This window comes from Lissotriton helveticus, chromosome 2_2 (genome assembly GCF_964261635.1).
Source record: "Lissotriton helveticus chromosome 2_2, aLisHel1.1, whole genome shotgun sequence".
NCBI classification, from domain to species: domain Eukaryota; kingdom Metazoa; phylum Chordata; class Amphibia; order Caudata; family Salamandridae; genus Lissotriton; species Lissotriton helveticus.
Window position 1 is genome coordinate 16,439,502 of NC_136060.1, and position 18,019 is coordinate 16,457,520.

At 43.1% G+C, this 18,019-nt stretch overlaps 1 protein-coding gene across 2 annotated transcripts in view; it reads left to right on the top strand.

Moving 5' to 3' along the window:
• The window catches only part of TENM3 (teneurin transmembrane protein 3), a 1,441,545-nt gene that overhangs the window by 1,339,071 nt on the left and 84,455 nt on the right, over positions 1 to 18,019 (top strand). For both annotated transcript variants that reach the window (XM_078677989.1, XM_078677990.1), the window contains exons 17-19: positions 8,185 to 8,401; positions 9,245 to 9,364; positions 14,473 to 14,734. In XM_078677989.1, coding sequence (XP_078534115.1) covers positions 8,185 to 8,401; positions 9,245 to 9,364; positions 14,473 to 14,734 — 599 coding nt within the window. The remainder of the gene's footprint in view (positions 1 to 8,184; positions 8,402 to 9,244; positions 9,365 to 14,472; positions 14,735 to 18,019) is intronic.

Sequence of the window (18,019 nt, forward strand, 5' to 3'; positions counted from 1 at the left end):
GATAAGAAATAGCTCCGCGACCGAACTCCAGAGAGCTACACAGCCCACAAAAACGCCACCCGCAGACACCACCAACTCATCAGGACCACCAAGAGAACCGCCTTCAAGGACCGCCTAGACAACAACGCACACAACACCAAAGAGCTCTTCAGCATCGTGAAAGAACTCTCCAACACCAGCTCCAACACCAACGACATCCCACCATCACAAGACCTGTGCGACTCACTGGCCTCCTTCTTTCACCGCAAGATCACCGACATCCACGACAGCTTCAACTCTGACACCCTCACACCCACTGTCGAGATCACCACCCCTACGACCTCCACCCACACCAGTCGCCTGACCACCTGGTCCAACGTCAGCGACGAAGACATCATCAAGACCATGGAATCCATCCACTCCGGATCCCCATCCGACCCATGCCCTCACCACGTTTTCAACAAAGCCAGCTCAGTCATCGCACCCCACCTCCGGAAAACAATCAACACCTCCTTCAAGACAGCAACCTTCCCGGAAAGCTGGAAGCACGCCGAGATCAACGCCCTACTGAAGAAACCCCCAAGACCGACCCCAACAACCTCGAGAACTTCCGGCCCATCTCCCTACTCCCTTTCCCGGCGAAAGTCACGGAAAAGATTGTCAACAGACAGCTGACCCGCTACCTCGAAGACAACAACATCCTGGACCCATCCCAGTCCGGCTTCCGCAGCAACCAAAGCACCGAGACCGCCCTCATCGCCGCCACAGACGACATCAGGATCCTGATGGACAAAGGAGAAACAGCCGCCCTCATCCTTCTGGACCTGTTAGCAGCCTTCGACACGGTCTGCCACCGCACCCTAACAGCACGCCTCCACGACGCCGGAATTCAAGAGAAGGCCCTGGCCTGGACCACATCCTTCCTCTCCGGCAGAAACCAGAGCGTCCGCCCCCACCCTTCCTCTCCAAAACCACCGAGATCATCTGCAGCGTCCCACAGGGATCCTCCCTCAGCCCGACACTGTTCAACATCTGCATGGCACCACTCGCCCACGTCGCACGACAACATAACCTCAACATCCTCTCCTACGCCGACGACACCCAGCTGATCATATCCCTCACCAAAGACCCCCACACCACCAAAACCAACCTCCACAGAGGAATGAAAGCCGTCGCTGAATGGATGAAGGACAGCAGGCTCAAGCTGAATTCAGACAAGACGGAGGTCCTCATCCTCGCCAACCCCCCTCCACCCCCCCATCAGCCTGGGACGACTCCTGGTGGCCAACATCGCTAGGAACAGCCCCAGAACCCACCGACCACGCACGCAACCTGGGGATCATCCTCGACTCCGCCCTTTCCATGACCAAGCAGGTCAACGCCGTCTCCGCGTCCTGCTTCAACACCCTCCGAATTCTCCGCAAGATCTTCAAATGGATCCCCCCGACACAAGAAAAGCCGTCACCCAGGCCCTCGTCACCAGCAGACTGGACTATGGGAATGCACTCTACGCAGGAACAACAACCAAGCTCCGGAGACGGCTGCAACGCATCCAGAACGCCTCGGCACGACTGATCCTCGACGTCCCCCGACGTAGCCACATCACACATCACCTAAGAAGCCTGCACTGGCTCCCCGTCGACAAGAGGATCACCTTCAAACTACTCCTCAACGCACACAAAGCCCTACACAACGCAGGACCAGCATACCTCAACGACCGACTCGGCTTCTACGCCCCCACCCGCAGCCTCCGCTCTGCCAACCTTGCCCTCGCCACGGTCCCTAGCTTCCGGAAAGCCAGCGGCAGATCCTTCTCCTACTTCGCCGCCAAGACCTGGAACACTCTCCCTACCAACCTACGACAGACCCAGGACCTGCTAGCCTTCAGAAGACTTCTCAAGACCTGGCTCTTCGATCAGTAGCGGCAACCCCCCCTCTTCCCCTCACCCCCACCAGCGCCTTGAGACCCTCACGGGTAGGTAGAGCGCTTTATAAATGCATTGATTCATTGATTGATTGATTGATTAAACACTGCGTGGCACAGTCTGTTCTAGCGCAGGTATAATATGACGCAGGCCTACAAAAATTGACGCATTTGGCTCAATGTGTTGGTTTGTAAATATGGGGCAATGTGGAGTAGAGAATGCCCCGCTATTGTGTCAAAAAAAAATGACGCAGCGGAGGTGCTAGCTCTTTGTAAATGTGCCATCATTGGTATTCCCCTCGAACAGTGCTGTCTTTCAATTCTTTTGTTAAACAGCTTTAAACAATAGTTGTTGCTACACAAAACACATGGTGTGTGTGCAAGGTACATCGGAAAATGTTACCCATCACTTATAGCTTACAGGTGTCCAAACAGCAACAATGGGGGAAACATTCACATTCAGCTTTAAATTTACCTTTATTACACCTTGGACAATGCTGCCTTCCATTTGTTAAGTGGGACAGCTTAAAACAATATTTGCGACTGCACCTCAACCACAACCTTAGTTTTATTATAAACTTTTTTTCTGTGCAAAAAAAACAAGCTTAAAGGGCAAACTTTTGCTATGCTTTTAAAAACAAATAGCATTCCTTCTTCGCTCAAGCACACATGCTAACACATTTGGGGAACTGCTTGCCTGTGATGCACACCCGTTTCTTTTGAGATAAGAAAATGTGCTTCCCACCTCTCTTCACTTGCTATGTTACAGGGGAAATTGTATTAATCTTTTTTAAACGTGTCTGTTAATACATTTGCATCATTTCTAGAAATTCAAATTAAGTTATTTCATAACTTAAAACTAAACAGTCCTTTCCACTAAACACAATGCATATTTACTATTATACTACTCATTCCCACCTTACTTACTACCTGCCACTACCCATCCCATAGTCTATATTAAGTACCACAAACCCTATAAAAAGTGCAGTTCTCACTATATCATAATATGGTTTTAAGTCAGCTATTGTTTGTGTTAAAACTTTCCTTGCATTTCACATTTTAATTCAAAGCTCATAACTTTGCTCATTAATAAATAACAAAAGTATAATGGCTGTTCCATGAATAAAACTTTAAACATACTGTACAATCACAGTGCTGTACAACACATCCACAGTAAACCAAACCAATAGCTCTCACAGAGGCGAGACCTATTGGCTGTGCTAATGTTTGTATTGGCAATGTGTTTCTTGAGAGTAAGGCTGGTGTCCATGGCAAATTCATGTGATTTGGCATTTGGTCAAATTTAGATCTCAAAGACTTCAAGGTTCATGTCTCATTGAGCCAGGTTGTACTGTTCCTTGTTTATTGTTCCTGGCAAATAACAGGAATTTTGTCTTGGCCTGATTGAGCTTCATGTTGGCGCTGGACATCCATGTCTGGATGACATCCATGCAATGTTTGAGGCATTGATGGTCTGAAGCAGGGAAAACTTTGAAGTAAAGCTGTGCATCATCGGCATAAAGGTGAATCCTAATGGTGTTAAAAGTGAGTATGGCACTAAGGGCCAGAGGCATAAAAAAATGTTTGCGATTCCCTAATTGCGAATCTTTGAGATTCGCAATTAGGGAATTGCCAAACAGCATGCATGAAAGTGTGCGGTACACTTTCTGCGAATCCTAAGGGGTCGCAAATGACCTACCTCATGAATATTAATGAGGTAGGATGCAATTTGCGACCCCCTAGGAATAGCAAAAATCACAGAGATGGTGGCGTGCTGAGATCAGCAGACCACCATGTCTGTGATTTCTTTTAAATAAAGCAATTTTTTTGTTTTTGTAAAGCAGCCCTTTTTCCTTAAAGGAAAACAAGCAGGCACATGCATCATTGTTGGCTTTTGCGATTTCTGAATTGCGATTTTTAAGGAATCGCAATTAAGAAATCGCAAAAGCCTATGCATGAAGAAATCGCTGAAAAATTTGCAAATTCTAAACATTCTTTAATTGCGTCTCGCAAATTGCGAGTCGCAATTAAGAAATACCTCCCCATTCATTCCTATGGGCCTAGAAAGGAATGAATGGTAAGACATTCTCAATTTGCGATTAGCAATTAGCGAATCGCAAATTGAGAATGCGATTTCAAGGGTGCAGGGGTGTCCAAAGGACACCCTGTTGCACCCCTGAAATTAATCTGTGCACAACATAAAACTTTGAAAAATGCACAAAAGTGCATTTTTCAAAGTTTTCGCAAATTACCATGAGGTTCAACCTCATGGTAATTTGCTTCCCCTAATTGCGAAATCGCTATTTTTAAAACGTTTCCTGCATTGCATTTAAGGAATCGCAAAATGCGATTCCTTAAATGCAATCGCAATTTGAGATCTCGCAAATATTTGCAAATTCTCAAATTGCGCGGGCCTTCACCCTTGATGCATCCCAAAAGCTGGTTTTGCGATCGCAAATGGCCGATTTTTGCAATTCGCACCGTTTGCGATCGCAAAAAGCTTTGATGCATGTGCGTGAAGATGCTTTACAAAAAGTAAAATGCAAAGTATTCTTTTCATTTTTAAAGAGCAGGCAGTGGTCCATGGGACCACTGCCTGCTCTTAAAAATGCTTTTACAAACATTCTCAAAGGGGAACCCGTTCCCATTTGCGAATGTCTTAACACCTACTTGAAGCAGGTGGTAAAATGTGAATGTTTTGCGAACGCATTCACGGTCACAAAACATTCATGCATACCGTTAGGATTCGTTATTTGGAAGGGACGCCCTAAACACGCCCCTCTAAATAGCGAATTGCAAACCCATTTTGCGATTCGATAAGAGGTTACCGAATTGCAAAATAGGGTTTGATGCATGACAAAAGCATTTTTTTGCGATTGCAAACGGACCGAATTTGCAAATCGGCCCATTTGCGAGGAGAAAAATGCTTGCTGCAACTGGCCATAAGTGCCTCCATGTAAATGTTGAAGATGACAGGAGTCATGTGGAGCCCTAGGGGACTCTGCCATCGATAGGGATAGTTTGAGGGCTGAAGGTGTCCTTCTGAACAAACTGGTATCAGTTGGAAAGGTAGCAGGGGAACTATTGAAGGAGATTGCTGGTAAATCCCATTTGAGACTTAAGGGTGCCTGTGTTGAAGGAAGCTGAGAGGTCCAGCAATATCAGGAAGCAGGGATGATCTTCATCTGTGGTTTAGGGGCTCTTGTGTATGATGTGTAAGGGTGTGATGTCCATACTCTAGCATGATCTCAAGCCAGACTGATAGTTGTGCCATCCCATGCTGTCAATCAACTAATGGAATCCACCCTGATGCCTTTATGTATACTCTCCTTCCTTTTCAGGAACAAGGCGCATAGACCATTCATGAACTAAATTACCAAATCTTCCTCCTATGACTATAATCTTATGATTGATTCTACCACAAGATGTTTATAGTTGTCCCGCAGATTTGAGACCATTACGACATTTATTTATTCATATTTTATTAGTATCAAAACAACATTCAAATCACAAATACATACATTTAAAAATTATTTTATGTCTCGGATCAGTGCTGTCAATACATAGGCAGAGGCCCATATTAAAGCAATAGGATAAAATGAGAAACAGTACATATAAAAAACAATATATACATAACAATGACTCAAAATAGAAAAAAACAACACAGAATACAGAGATACAATAAATTGACGCCTTGGCGTTTGTTTTGTTTAGTTTCATGAGTATCTTCAATTTATTGTATCTCTGTATTCTGTGTTTTTTTTCTATTTTGAGTCATTTTTATGTGAATGTTGTTTTTTTTATATGTACTGTTCCTCGTGTTACCCTATTGCTTTAATATGGGCCTCTGCCTATGTATTGACAGCACTGATCCGAGACATTAAATAATTTTTAAATGTATGTATTTGTGATTTGAATGTTGTTTTGATACTAATAAAATATGAATAAATAAATGTCGTAACGGTCTAAAATCTGCGGGACAACTATAAACATCTTGTGGAAGAATCTCCCATAAGATTATAGTCATAGGAGGAAGATTTGGTCATTTAGATCGTGCTTCTCCCCTGCTCTCTTTCTCCCAATTGAGATTTCAGCGACCCTCTGCTGTTTATTGGCATAGACCATTCATGACCTGGCTTTATATGTGCAAAAGACGGCGCTAAACCTGGGACAAAAATCTTTTGGCTGCCTTACTTAGCCAATCGGCAGCCATACACTTCCTGGCACAGTTTGCTCAGTTTTCGGCGTAGTGCACAATTACACGCTGATGGAAAATCAATCTGCGTCTCCTTTTTTGCTCCGTGGAAAGTGTCTTTCCAGCGCCCCCACAGCATGAAGCAGTAACTCTAGACAACAAACAGTATAACATAAAAATAAAAGAACAGCCCCTCCTGCTGTTCGCTTTGTTCTAAAGCGCGACTGCAAGGCTCGTCCAAGTGGAAGTCACGGCCAGTGTTTGTGCAGAGGAGGAGGGCGCCACTGAGCGTCCACGTGCACGCACGTGCGCCAAGCCGCTGCTGACGCGCTTCCACTGAGCGGCCGTGTTTTTGGCACTCACTGCTCCAGATTAGCTGCACTAAATAGCACTGGGCGCTGAAATGCAGACAAAAAATGAAAAATGCTTTCCGGAGTTGCGGGGTGCCAGGATCATAACCATCCGTCACTCGCATGGGCAAGTCGCTGATAAACTCCATGGAAACCTAACAAACAGTGTGCCCTGCACCCTGGCTGCGGAAAATGAGCCGCGCTCTCAGATTGATGGGCGCGCAGAGGATTGTAACAATGCGCGCCCCGCTGATGAGTTCAGAAGGTGCGCGTCTCATGCCGCTTTATGACCCGAAGACTGCATGCCAGATGTGCGCTTTCTTTTTATAAACTAACAAAGATGGATGGCTAAGTATGAGCATTTGCCTCTGACACCTTGGCCGTGCCCGAGGGGGACTTAAATGGTTTAAAACACATCTGCAGTTGCAGAGCCTTCTTTCGGCTCTTGGCGTGCCAGGCGCAGGCGCCCACCGAAGGCCGAACAGAACGATGCAGGTCAGCTGTGAATAGTTTGGAAATGCCAGCCATGGAAGGGAGTTGCTTGGAATCGGTGTGCGGGTTGGCAGGCTCCATTGTGATTCACGGAACTTGCACGCGGCGGTGCGATCTTTTTATAAGTGGGAGGATGCTCTGGAAATGACGCACACAGCACGTGGCCTCGTCTAAATAAATCCAGGCTGTAACTTTTGTGCATGGGCTGTCATGGACTGTCATAACGCGTGGGCGTTTCTGTGTCTCTGCTCGTGCTTTGTATGAGGGTACGCCAACAGGCTGTGAGTGTTAGTCTGTATAACGTTAAAACCTCTGCTGTCTCCAGAGTTCACGGTTAAGCAAGCATCCAGAATGAACCGCAGAAAGTGAAACTACAGTTTAATATAAATCGCAGTAGGCAGAGGCTGGGTTCTAAATGTATTTAAAAGGCTACTATGGAGTCGCCCCATATAACCTGTATTTGTAACGGCCGTAGGTGCAGCAGGTGCAGTGCCACCGGGGCACAGAACCGCGATGGGCCATTGGACCCAGATAAACGCTGTATTTTATGACCCCCCCTCCCACACACACACACACACACACACACACACAGCAGTCAAAGGTGCCGTTTTAAATTGCTTGCCCGAGGGCTCCTGGCATCCGTGATAGGTTACTGACTTATAACGCTGACTTTCACCCCAGTGGGATTCTTGGTGCTACGTAAATACGACCCAGCGCAATTCTGAGTGGTCTCGTGACCATGTGGTCAAACACAGGTCTCTGCAATGGATGCATCTGTTCACTCTGCCAACAGGCCAGCGCTACCCAGCATTGTGATGACAACAGGTGCAGTTGGACAGATGGACCGTTCATGTATATTTTGTGCACATTTTATATTCCTGAGAAAAGTACATGCTTACCCCTTAGGTACCTCTCGGTCATTCCTACAAATGTACAGGGTATTTTTTAACATTTGTGAGAATCTGTTTACATCTCAGCGTCAATTATGTTCCAAAGCAGAATTCTCAATCTGTTAGTTTTGCAATGAAAATTCTCTGCTGTTCAAATGTTTGGCCCTCTTAAATTTTCTGCTGAAATACATTAGAGTGAATGAATTACCGGATATTTGAGGGATCAAGAATGGGAGTTGATCGTTTCGTTTACCAAAAAGCGAGGACCCACTAACGGTCACTTGTTTTAAGGGGTAGGGACTTTCTTGTCTACTGTGAACTCACACACTTGATTGCACTTTCCTTTTCTCGCAGATGGATTAATCGACTGCATGGATCCAGATTGCTGCCTGCAGAGCGCCTGCCAGAACCAGCCCTATTGCCGCGGCCTCCCCGACCCACAAGACATCATCAGCCAAAGCCAGCAGTCGCCCTCCCTGCAGGCAGCCAGGTCATTTTATGACCGCATCAGTTTCCTGACGGGACCAGACAGCACTCACACCATCCCCGGTGACAACCCTTTCAATAAGAGGTGACCGTACCATTACATCACTAGGGTTGTAATTGCTAGGGTTTGCTGGTGGCCAGCAAAGCAAAAACTTTTGAATCACTGCTGTGCCTTTTTTCAGATACTCCATTCTGCACATCCAATCAACAAATAGTAGGGAACAATGTATTTGACCTGGCAAAGTTTGTTTAGTAACAGAATGCAGACTGGATTAAATCACTTCTGTAAATACTGGGTTCAAGTCATCACAGTTAGAGGACCACCAATTTAATGGATACTGAAAGGACATTTTCAAGTGAGCTTTACAAGCTAAGGCTGTCTCATAATGCATGTTAGTAACTTTCATAATAAGGAAGCTACGTGGATGGTGGAAATGACCCAATAAACCAGCATTTCCAAATCTCTGTGGATGTTGTGCAAAGCACACTGATGTGCGCTTGAACTGTTGCACCTGCTGTGAATGACATAAATCCAATTATTTTAAAAAGAATCTCTGTGCAGTTTTTTCTTGAAGGTCATTCAAATGTTGACCTATTGATCTTTGTGGATCTACTCTTCTCAAAATCTGCTTAAAAGCGTACTTTTCTGTGTGATAGAATATAAACTTCAAATATGTTGTTATTTCAAGGCTCCAGTTGTGCAGACTGCATGGTATTAAGATTGAAGCTATGCTAGGCAGCACTTAAAATGCAGATAATGCTCCATTACAAACGGGCGGTGGCGTGGGAGTCTAGAGAGTCTAGTTTGCTGGATAATGATTGTCAGTTTTGTTGTAATCTTTTCTGTTAATCACATACATAATGGATTTTACAGCACATCCCTAGTCTAATGTGTAGTCTCTGTCCTCTCCTCCCACTTCTTTTACAGTCTGGCATCAGTTATAAGGGGCCAAGTACTTACTGCCGACGGGACGCCACTCATTGGCGTGAATGTCTCATTTTTGCACTATCCAGACTATGGTTACACAATCACACGTCAGGATGGAATGTAAGTATGTGTGCCGTTCACTTTGTGCCATCAATGACATCTGTAGTTTGTAACGAAGTACATAGCTCTTTAATAAAAAACAAGAAGCTGACTAAATTAATATTGTAGAAACTGTGATCTGCATGACTGTTCACTTCTTGTTGATTTTGCGTTACTACATTGCACACATTCATAAACATACACACATATCGTGCAAAATACGTGTGATGTCAGGATTGGCCCCTTTTTTAGCTTGTGATTTTTTGCAGTTGGATGCAATTTGAGTGACTGCAGGTTGCCTGCTTCAAACCAATCAGTTGCCCCTTTGTTACAGGGCAGCGGTATTAGAAAGTGGCTTGGACATGTTTTCAAATCTTTCTGTCATGTGTGCATTATTAAATGCTTGCTCCGAATTCAACTTAGCAAGTTGTAGCATTCAAATAAAAAAAATGTTCATCACATGTGCAGCCATCTCTGTCTAGGAGCAATAACGCCTGGCAGATTAACTGAGAAAGACTGAGAAAGACTTACCATCTGAGATCTAAGTAAGGACTCTCAGCAAATATCAGAACTGTTCCCTCATCGCTCATTAGTAGAAATGTGTCTGCAGTTGCACTGTCAAAACACATCAGCGGGAAGCGCATTATTACAATCATCTCCGCCCCCATCAATCTGAGAACGCAGCTAATTTTTTGCAGTCAGGGTGTACTGGCTGGGAGAAACTGGAGAGACAATGCAAATTACTCTCCAAGAACTTCAGGCAGTGAAAAGGAGCCTTTTTTAAAGTGCATTTTCCTTAATATTTATTAAAAATAAAACTTTACCATTGAATTGGCCTTTTGATAACTATTACAAATATTTGTTTGATTCTTTTTCTAGCAGGACCCATTCACGAGATATCGTAATAGTATTTTAATCTGCACTGTGACTTTCTACATAGAAGAGTTTGGCCTGCCACAGTGGAAAAAGCTTTTGGATACTAGTGCCTGTAAGGATATGTTAACATTAAAATACTACATGACCTACTTTTAACTACTATTCTACCTGCCTCGTTAGATACAAGGCGCACATATAGGGTGACTTGTTAATATTGAACCAGAAGATTTGAGCTATTAAGATTTATTTGACAGGGTAAATTGCAGGTTCACACTGCTACAATCAGGCTATAATGGGAGGCATGAAGCCATGTTTGCACTGCCACTGCAGTGGATGGCACAATAGGTGTTGCAGTCCACAAGTGGCATTTAACTTCCAGGGCCTGAGTACATTTTGTACCATATACAAGTGACTTCTGGCATGTTAACTATACCAATTAGGAAATGCCAATTCAACCTTGTTTAAAGGGGAAGCACAGGCACTACACTATTGGGTAGCAAGGGTATAGTGTACAGAGTTCTAAATTCAGTAAAAATATATCATCCAGCAAAAGGCAAACTATCTGGGGTGACCACACAGAAAAGGTGAATTCCCTACACACACATATTTGAATTCTTGCATCCTTTTGCAAATTCTAGTAACCAATCTACTACAGATTTCTCACAACCCCATTCCACGATCTTAGTACAAAAAATAATGTTCGACAAAAGCAGCACAATGTTAACTACTGTTGACATTTCATCCTCTGACAAAGAGGGATCGCAGAAATGTACTACTTCCCACCAGGTTCCATAATAAAGTAGACAAATAGAGCTCATTTTATCACCAACAATACTCCTATGTTACGCAAATGGAATTCACTGTAGATGCTCCCTGGAGGTGACACAACCATATGGCAGCCCACTAAACTCTGGTATGACATAATCTTTCCTTGCTTTTGTGTCCAGTAGCACCATGAGAGCAAAGAGTAGATTTTCATTAGTTGTTTCAATGTTGGTGATTGTGTTCAACCTCCATGAAGTATGTAGTCTGACATTGTACGACAGTTTCTTTAGAGGCTGTAAACATTATCAATTGTATGGGGAATACCACAATGCAAATGATTTGAATGCCATCGGGGCTGTCTCTCAAAGGCCGGGTCTGGTGTCTTAGTGGACTAATGCGTCCACTGTAGGGGCCTGTGTTTGACCACATGGTCACAGGTTCAAATTCCAGCACGTCCACATAGCCTTTCAACCTTCTGAGGTTGATAAAATGAGTACCATTGAGTTGGGTAGTAATAAATATCTATTATTCAGTTCCAAGATATCCTTTTGGGAAATGTGTTCTTTACAAATACACGGTATGTTATGTCTCTATGAAACTTACCTCTGCTATATTGCTACAGGACTTCGAGCTTCCCCATATCTAATGTGTAGTAAAAGACTATCATTGAATGCTCAACACGCATTGGCTGTTTTTAAGAGACACTGATAGTTTTTGTCTTTTAAAGCTATGTGAACCTTTACTAAATCCTTTATTTGTCTTATCTCAAAGCAGTGCTTAATTTCCCAAAAATTATGTGCCAGGACCAAAGATATTTCACATGGGTCCACTGCATTTGGTGCAACACGTGTAATTTTAAACTTCTGTTTAAATTAGTCCGAGTTTTATAATTTTTAAAGATATTTAAAAAAAAGTTAAATGGTCCACTATTGAACTTTGCTGAAAATGTACCTACACAACGCCTCTATGTGGTGGATTTGCATTAAGAGTGTTGACAAATAGGTGCCGAGCGCAGAAAACACCGGTACAAATAAAGCACTGTCTCAGTATTTGTTGCCAATGTGCAGTTGTTGTAATTATGGATTCCTTATCATTATTCCCATTTAAATTTGATTGATAATGCTGTCTCCCACGGATTAGAACTTTTTGAAACTCAAACTCTTTGAATCTAAATGATCATTAAGTAGAATGCCTGTAATGATTCTATCCTTATTTTCATAGATAGGATACATTTCCTGTGATGAATCCTATAAAAGCTTTGTTTTTATAAATATGATAAAAATCTAAGTGGCATAACAGCTATGTACAGTGACTCTGTGCTCATTAATGAGAGAGGTGTGGCAAAAAGCAGTTTGCATTACCTTGAATTTCTCTATGCTAATAGTTTGAAATCATAGTCTGTGTGAGTTTTGTGCTAGGTGGCTGTGAGACATATTGGGACTGCTCCTGGATCTGACGACCAGTTGAATGGCAGTGCAGCGTTCTTTATGGACTTTGTTATCGAATTCTTACCCATCTAGGACCCTCTGAATGAGAGGTAGATGTTTCTCCAGCAGTATTCACTCTTATTGTGATGCTTGGAGTTGTACTGTAGTCGGATTACCACAGGGATATACTGAATGGTAGCAGCAAGAGAAAAGAGCTTAGGAGGACACCACAGTGTCAAGTATCGTGTGGGTGTTTGTAGTGTTAATCCTACCCTGCTACATCTGGTTAAGAGTAGGGGCTAGACCATGACCAGTTTTACCAGACCGTTTGTGTTTGGTTGTATCTTACTTTTTTCACCTATCCAAGCAGCATTACCACTAACGCCTGGTCTGCAACCATCTATTAAAAGAGGTCCCTATATGGAGCCTAAACAGATTCTGTACACCTGGGTGAGGTGAGGGTTGTCTGGACCCTGATTGTTAATTTTGCGGTGAATGTTGTGCTTATCACTGAAGTTTTGAAGTTTTTCTGTCACCCCTCCTTACGTGATTTAACTTTAACATGAGATATTAGAATGAGGTAGATAATATGGCAACTTTGTAAAGGTTGTCAATGGTTTCTCCCGGATTGATATTGTTGCATTTTTCATGGTCATGTAGACCGATGCATTCCGCAATTCAGAGATATAAGGTGAAGGGGTTCATGCAGACGTTGCATGCCACCATGCATGGCTCTGTTGACATGCTGCACACACGTTGTTGAGGTAATCAGCTAAGCGAGTGTCCAATCATGCCAATTAGTCCAGTAAAATAGTTCTTCGTGCCTGTCCTAAATGGCAGATCATATGTTTGTAATTCTTGGCTCAAGGAAACTGAAACTAGTAGACATTTGGGGTGTAGTGTTGGAAGTAAACAAAGTGTGTTTTTGAGGTTCTTAGGCTCTGAAATAAGCCTTCTGGGTCCTTTCCTTTTTTATTGATCTTTGCCTGCTCTACTAGCTACCATCTCTGAAGATTTTAGGTCCTATTCGAATTGTTGCAATATCTTCCAAGATGCTACAGATGAAAGTGGGATTGAGGAGACAGAAACGTAGACTTTTCCTGAACGTGGGAAGAGCTTGAATGGATCAGTTCTGTTTTTGTTTTCATTCTGTCAGATTTAGTCATATCCCATTCACTTTTAAACCTATCCAGAGCAGGTTAGCAGGGATCATTGACTAGGTGACCACTTTATTGGCAGATTTTTTACAAGAGGGTACCGTGTTAGAACCAACCCAGCCTCTAATGTTAAAGAAAGTAGGAGCACACAGCGAACCACAAGGGAAAAGGGCTTCTTCGCAGCTATTTATGGAATGCAGGTAGGGGAGATGCAAAAAGCTAGCTTTATATTTTGTTTCTAAAAGGTGGGAATGATGTGAAAAACAGGCTGTAGTGATATAAAGGAAAGCAGGTGCATGTATTCCCTTCTGGATTCATCACACAAAAATACAATATATTGTTAATACAGAAAATATTTTTCAATGCCTGTTAAAGTAATGGCACATTACAATTTCAAATCACACTTGAGTGCTTTTGCTGACACGTGGGCTTTGTTTTTTGCTTATTTGGTCCATTGCTCAAAAAAAGCCTGTGATGCCTCCGCTAAAAGTACAGGCCTCAATCCTCATTGGCGGTGAGAAATGTGGGTATATTTAGCTAAGATGCATTAAAGAATAACACTTTTCACTTTTCCTTTAGTTAATGAATACATGCACAATGGCATCCCCAGTGGCAGCACTCTGTGGTGGATGATGGTGTAACTTCATTCATGGATGTAGTCATTGCTAATTTTGTGTTGATTGTTGAGCTGGTCTGTCAGCACTGCTATTAAAGTGCAGAATGTTAATGCAGTTTCATGCATTCCAAAACCCAATTCATAGCGCAGTTCGTTGAGTCTTATAATAGGGTAACTCTCATAACCGAGAGCTAAATACATCAAGATGTTGACCTCCTGGTGTGTGCTGATGCAGCTGTTTGTCACTGTCAGAGTTTAACTTACATAATCTATTTTTTGTTTTCTCAGGTTTGACCTGGTGTCAAATGGTGGAGCATCACTAACTCTGGTCTTTGAACGGGCACCCTTCCTGACACAATACCACACTGTATGGATTCCCTGGAATGTGTTCTATGTAATGGATACTCTGGTGATGAAGAAGGAAGAGAATGATATCCCGAGTTGTGACCTCAGTGGCTTTGTGAGACCAAACCCTGTCATTGTATCATCACCTTTATCGACCTTCTTCAGGTCCTCTCCTGACGACAGCCCAATCATACCGGAGACGCAGGTACGACCATAAGTCTGTATTCTTTCCCGACACCCACTTTTCTGGAATAGATAAAATAATTAAACATTAACAATAACTAGTATGTATTAATTAAAAAATTAGAAACTTTAGAAATCAGTTTACAACCGCAACTGAGGCTGGTCAGCCACAAAAGTCTACTGATAATAGCTACTAATAAATTAGTATGAATTACCTGTCGCAGTGATGGTTCATTACACATTTTCTGAAACTATCCTCTGATATACACACACACACACACACACACACCCCCCCCCCACACACACACACACACATGTTCGATAGCTGAAACATGTCTGACTTCCCCTTATGTTTAGATTAGCGTCCTATGTGAAAAGAAATCTCTGCTGCCTTTTCTAGTCATGTAGTCATAAGGAATCAATGCTTGGTTTTTGGTTTTAAGTCATTTTTGGTCTACAATTGGTTGATCATTTCCATTTTGGTGAAGTTCTTTTCTCTGTTTTGTAGTTTGATATTGTGAAGCAAATAATTTATTATTGACAGCTGCCAAGTCATTTAATTAGTTTGGCTGTGTTCATAAAATGTGTTTTTTTTCTGTCAATGTTCTTAAAACAGTATTACCTCCCTGAGTGTCCTGAACCGCTAGGAGCTAAAATGTCTGAGTGAGGACAGCACAACAGTGCCATCGATTTGTAAAATACACAGTCATTTTGCAGAGTGATGTTTGGCCAGACAATCTGCACTGTGCTTAGGGATGTTTTACTGCTTGCAGTGCAAGAATCCAGCAGGCCTCGCTCTTAGCTTAGAGCTACATGTGAATTGTTTGGGGATGAAGGGGACTAGCTCTGTAACTATTCAAAATAAAGAACGGAAGAAATGGAAGACCTACAGCTCCCTTCTTCAAAATGGGGGTTGCAATAGCTGTCAGACGAAAAGAAACGCAAAGGGAGTGATTTTTGTTCCTAATTTACATTCTGGACATCAATATTCCAATAAAAAATTCACATTCAATTATAGAAAAATTAAAACCTAATGGAGAATGGCGAGATATTCGTATAGAATGATAGGTGGTCATTTTTCACTACATGAAATGACCATGCAGATGGGCCACAGTAGTCCTGGGATAAGATTTGGTATATCTGTTAATACCTTCCCCTCATACTGAATACCCATCACTGAAGCCCCAGCTTTGCCACAGCATTCCTTGTGGTCTTGTGCTTACCACAAGGAATATGTTGAGGAACGCGAAGCATTATCATTGGTTTTTAAAGCTTTAATCACTTTGTTCTGATAGGTTGGGCCCTCCGGCTCCTCCATCAGCCTCAAGATTAGAGAAAGTAAACGAAAAAGGCTACTGGTCAGAAAACTATTGAATAATACTAGCACTCAAAGTATGGAGTGTGGGCTACGCTGCTGTGTACAGCTGTAATAAAATGAGAATAAACCAAAGGATAAAATGCACTAAATAAAATTCAAATTCACAATGGCAGCACTGTATAAGGAATAACATAAAAGTAAATCATTCTGAGCTAGACGGCTTCGGTACTTGTACTCACCTAGTTTCAGGGAGCCCTGGTCTTTTCACAGCGGTCCGGCATGGCATACTAAAAGTATTGTTTTGTTGCGTTGTGTTACTGCAGGTCATGTAAAACAGAACCTATTTCCAACAGAAGCAATATCTTCAATTATTTTGCTTTGCGATTGCTTTCAGGTTAGCGTTTCCAAGTCGAGAGCACTTGGTAGCTCCAAGGGCTGATGTATAGCTGCATTGTGTCATTCTAAATTCTAATCTGGAATTGAACTCTTCAGGGCAAATTAGGGTGATTGCTTTTTTGTTGATTGAGCCCAGTCCTTCGAAGACAGAAATCCACTCTGTCCAAAAGCCAAGCAAAACATCTTCTGAAAAACAGCAATGACTGAACTGGGGATCAGAATGGTTCTGGCTTTTCCCTCTGCGAGGAAAGCCATTTTGTATCCCTGCTCTGCTCATCTACCTTGCAGCCTCTGAGTGCCTTTATATAACCTTTTATATTAGAACTGAAAGTCCACCACAAATGTTAGGGCATCATTGTAAGCGGTACAGCGCTGGTAGTCATTCAAGCTCGACTGGCGGAAAAACACCAATCAGAATGAATTTAGCCTCAAATTCATTTGAGATATAAACAGTTAGTTGTCAGAGACTTACCTCGGGCGAGTTGTTTATCCTCGGAGAATAACGCTAATCATTCCAGAAAGGAACAACCGAGGCTGACCCATTGGGATCCTGGCAGCTACAGCGCACTGACGAGCGAGGCAGGCCAGAGCTTTAACGTGACCTCCTGATTCCTAGAGACCGGATAAGTCGCGGGACGGCATCTTTGCGCAAAGGCGAGTGACATCCTCAGTCAGAGGGCACGCAAGGCCCACTTGTTTGCCATCTCCACGGTGGCTTTGGAGGAAGCTCGATGACCCTGCGTGCTGGTGGGAACAAATGTGCTGCTGTTAAACAATGAAGAAAGTAGACACAGAGCAGAAAAGTAGTCAGGATCAGAGAGGGAACTTAAACAACACAGACGGGAATAAAGGGAATAGAATTTCTTTGCTTAGTAGGAATAATTAAAAAAACATATCTTGTCTTGGACACCACGGAAAAGGAAGGTTCGAGCTGTCCTATGGGTCGGCCCTTCTGTGATTCTTTCTTTGAAAGATTCTAAAGTTTGTGATACAATTGCAGGTTTTGTTGTGTTGCAGAACTTGGTTTCACAATGTATAATTTTGCTGAAGGATTTGTGGCATGGCAGTGATAAAGTAATGCCTAGAGCTGCACTTGACAGTCAGTTGGTGCGCTGTTGTTAAAAGGTGTGAACTGAACACATTAACTGCGTGTGTACTCCCATTTTTGTTGTACTTTGCCTGTGTAGCTAAAATATTTTGCCTTCCAACGAATAGATCATGGCTGCAGGGACATTAGTAAATTGCAAAGTACTAAAGCTGGTGGATTCGTGTTCAACACCATCCCCTCCGTGACAGGGCCAGGTGCTTCTCAGCCGGTCTGTATTGCCTCCCTGGCAGTCTGTGAATCTTTAGTCAACACCTCCACCGCCTGCAGAGACCTTATTTATCTATTGGCACAGAGCCCCGTTGTACTCAAAAGGCGAAACTTCCAAGGTCAATGTAACATTTCCATGGAACTCCCAGGGTCTCCAAGTGAGAGAGCCAAGTTAAGCACACCTTCTATCACTCATCAGTAGTTTGTTTTATTGCATTTTTCATCATTCTGCCCTGCCTCCCCTCAAAGTAGACCTCTCTTCTCCTGTGTCTTATGAC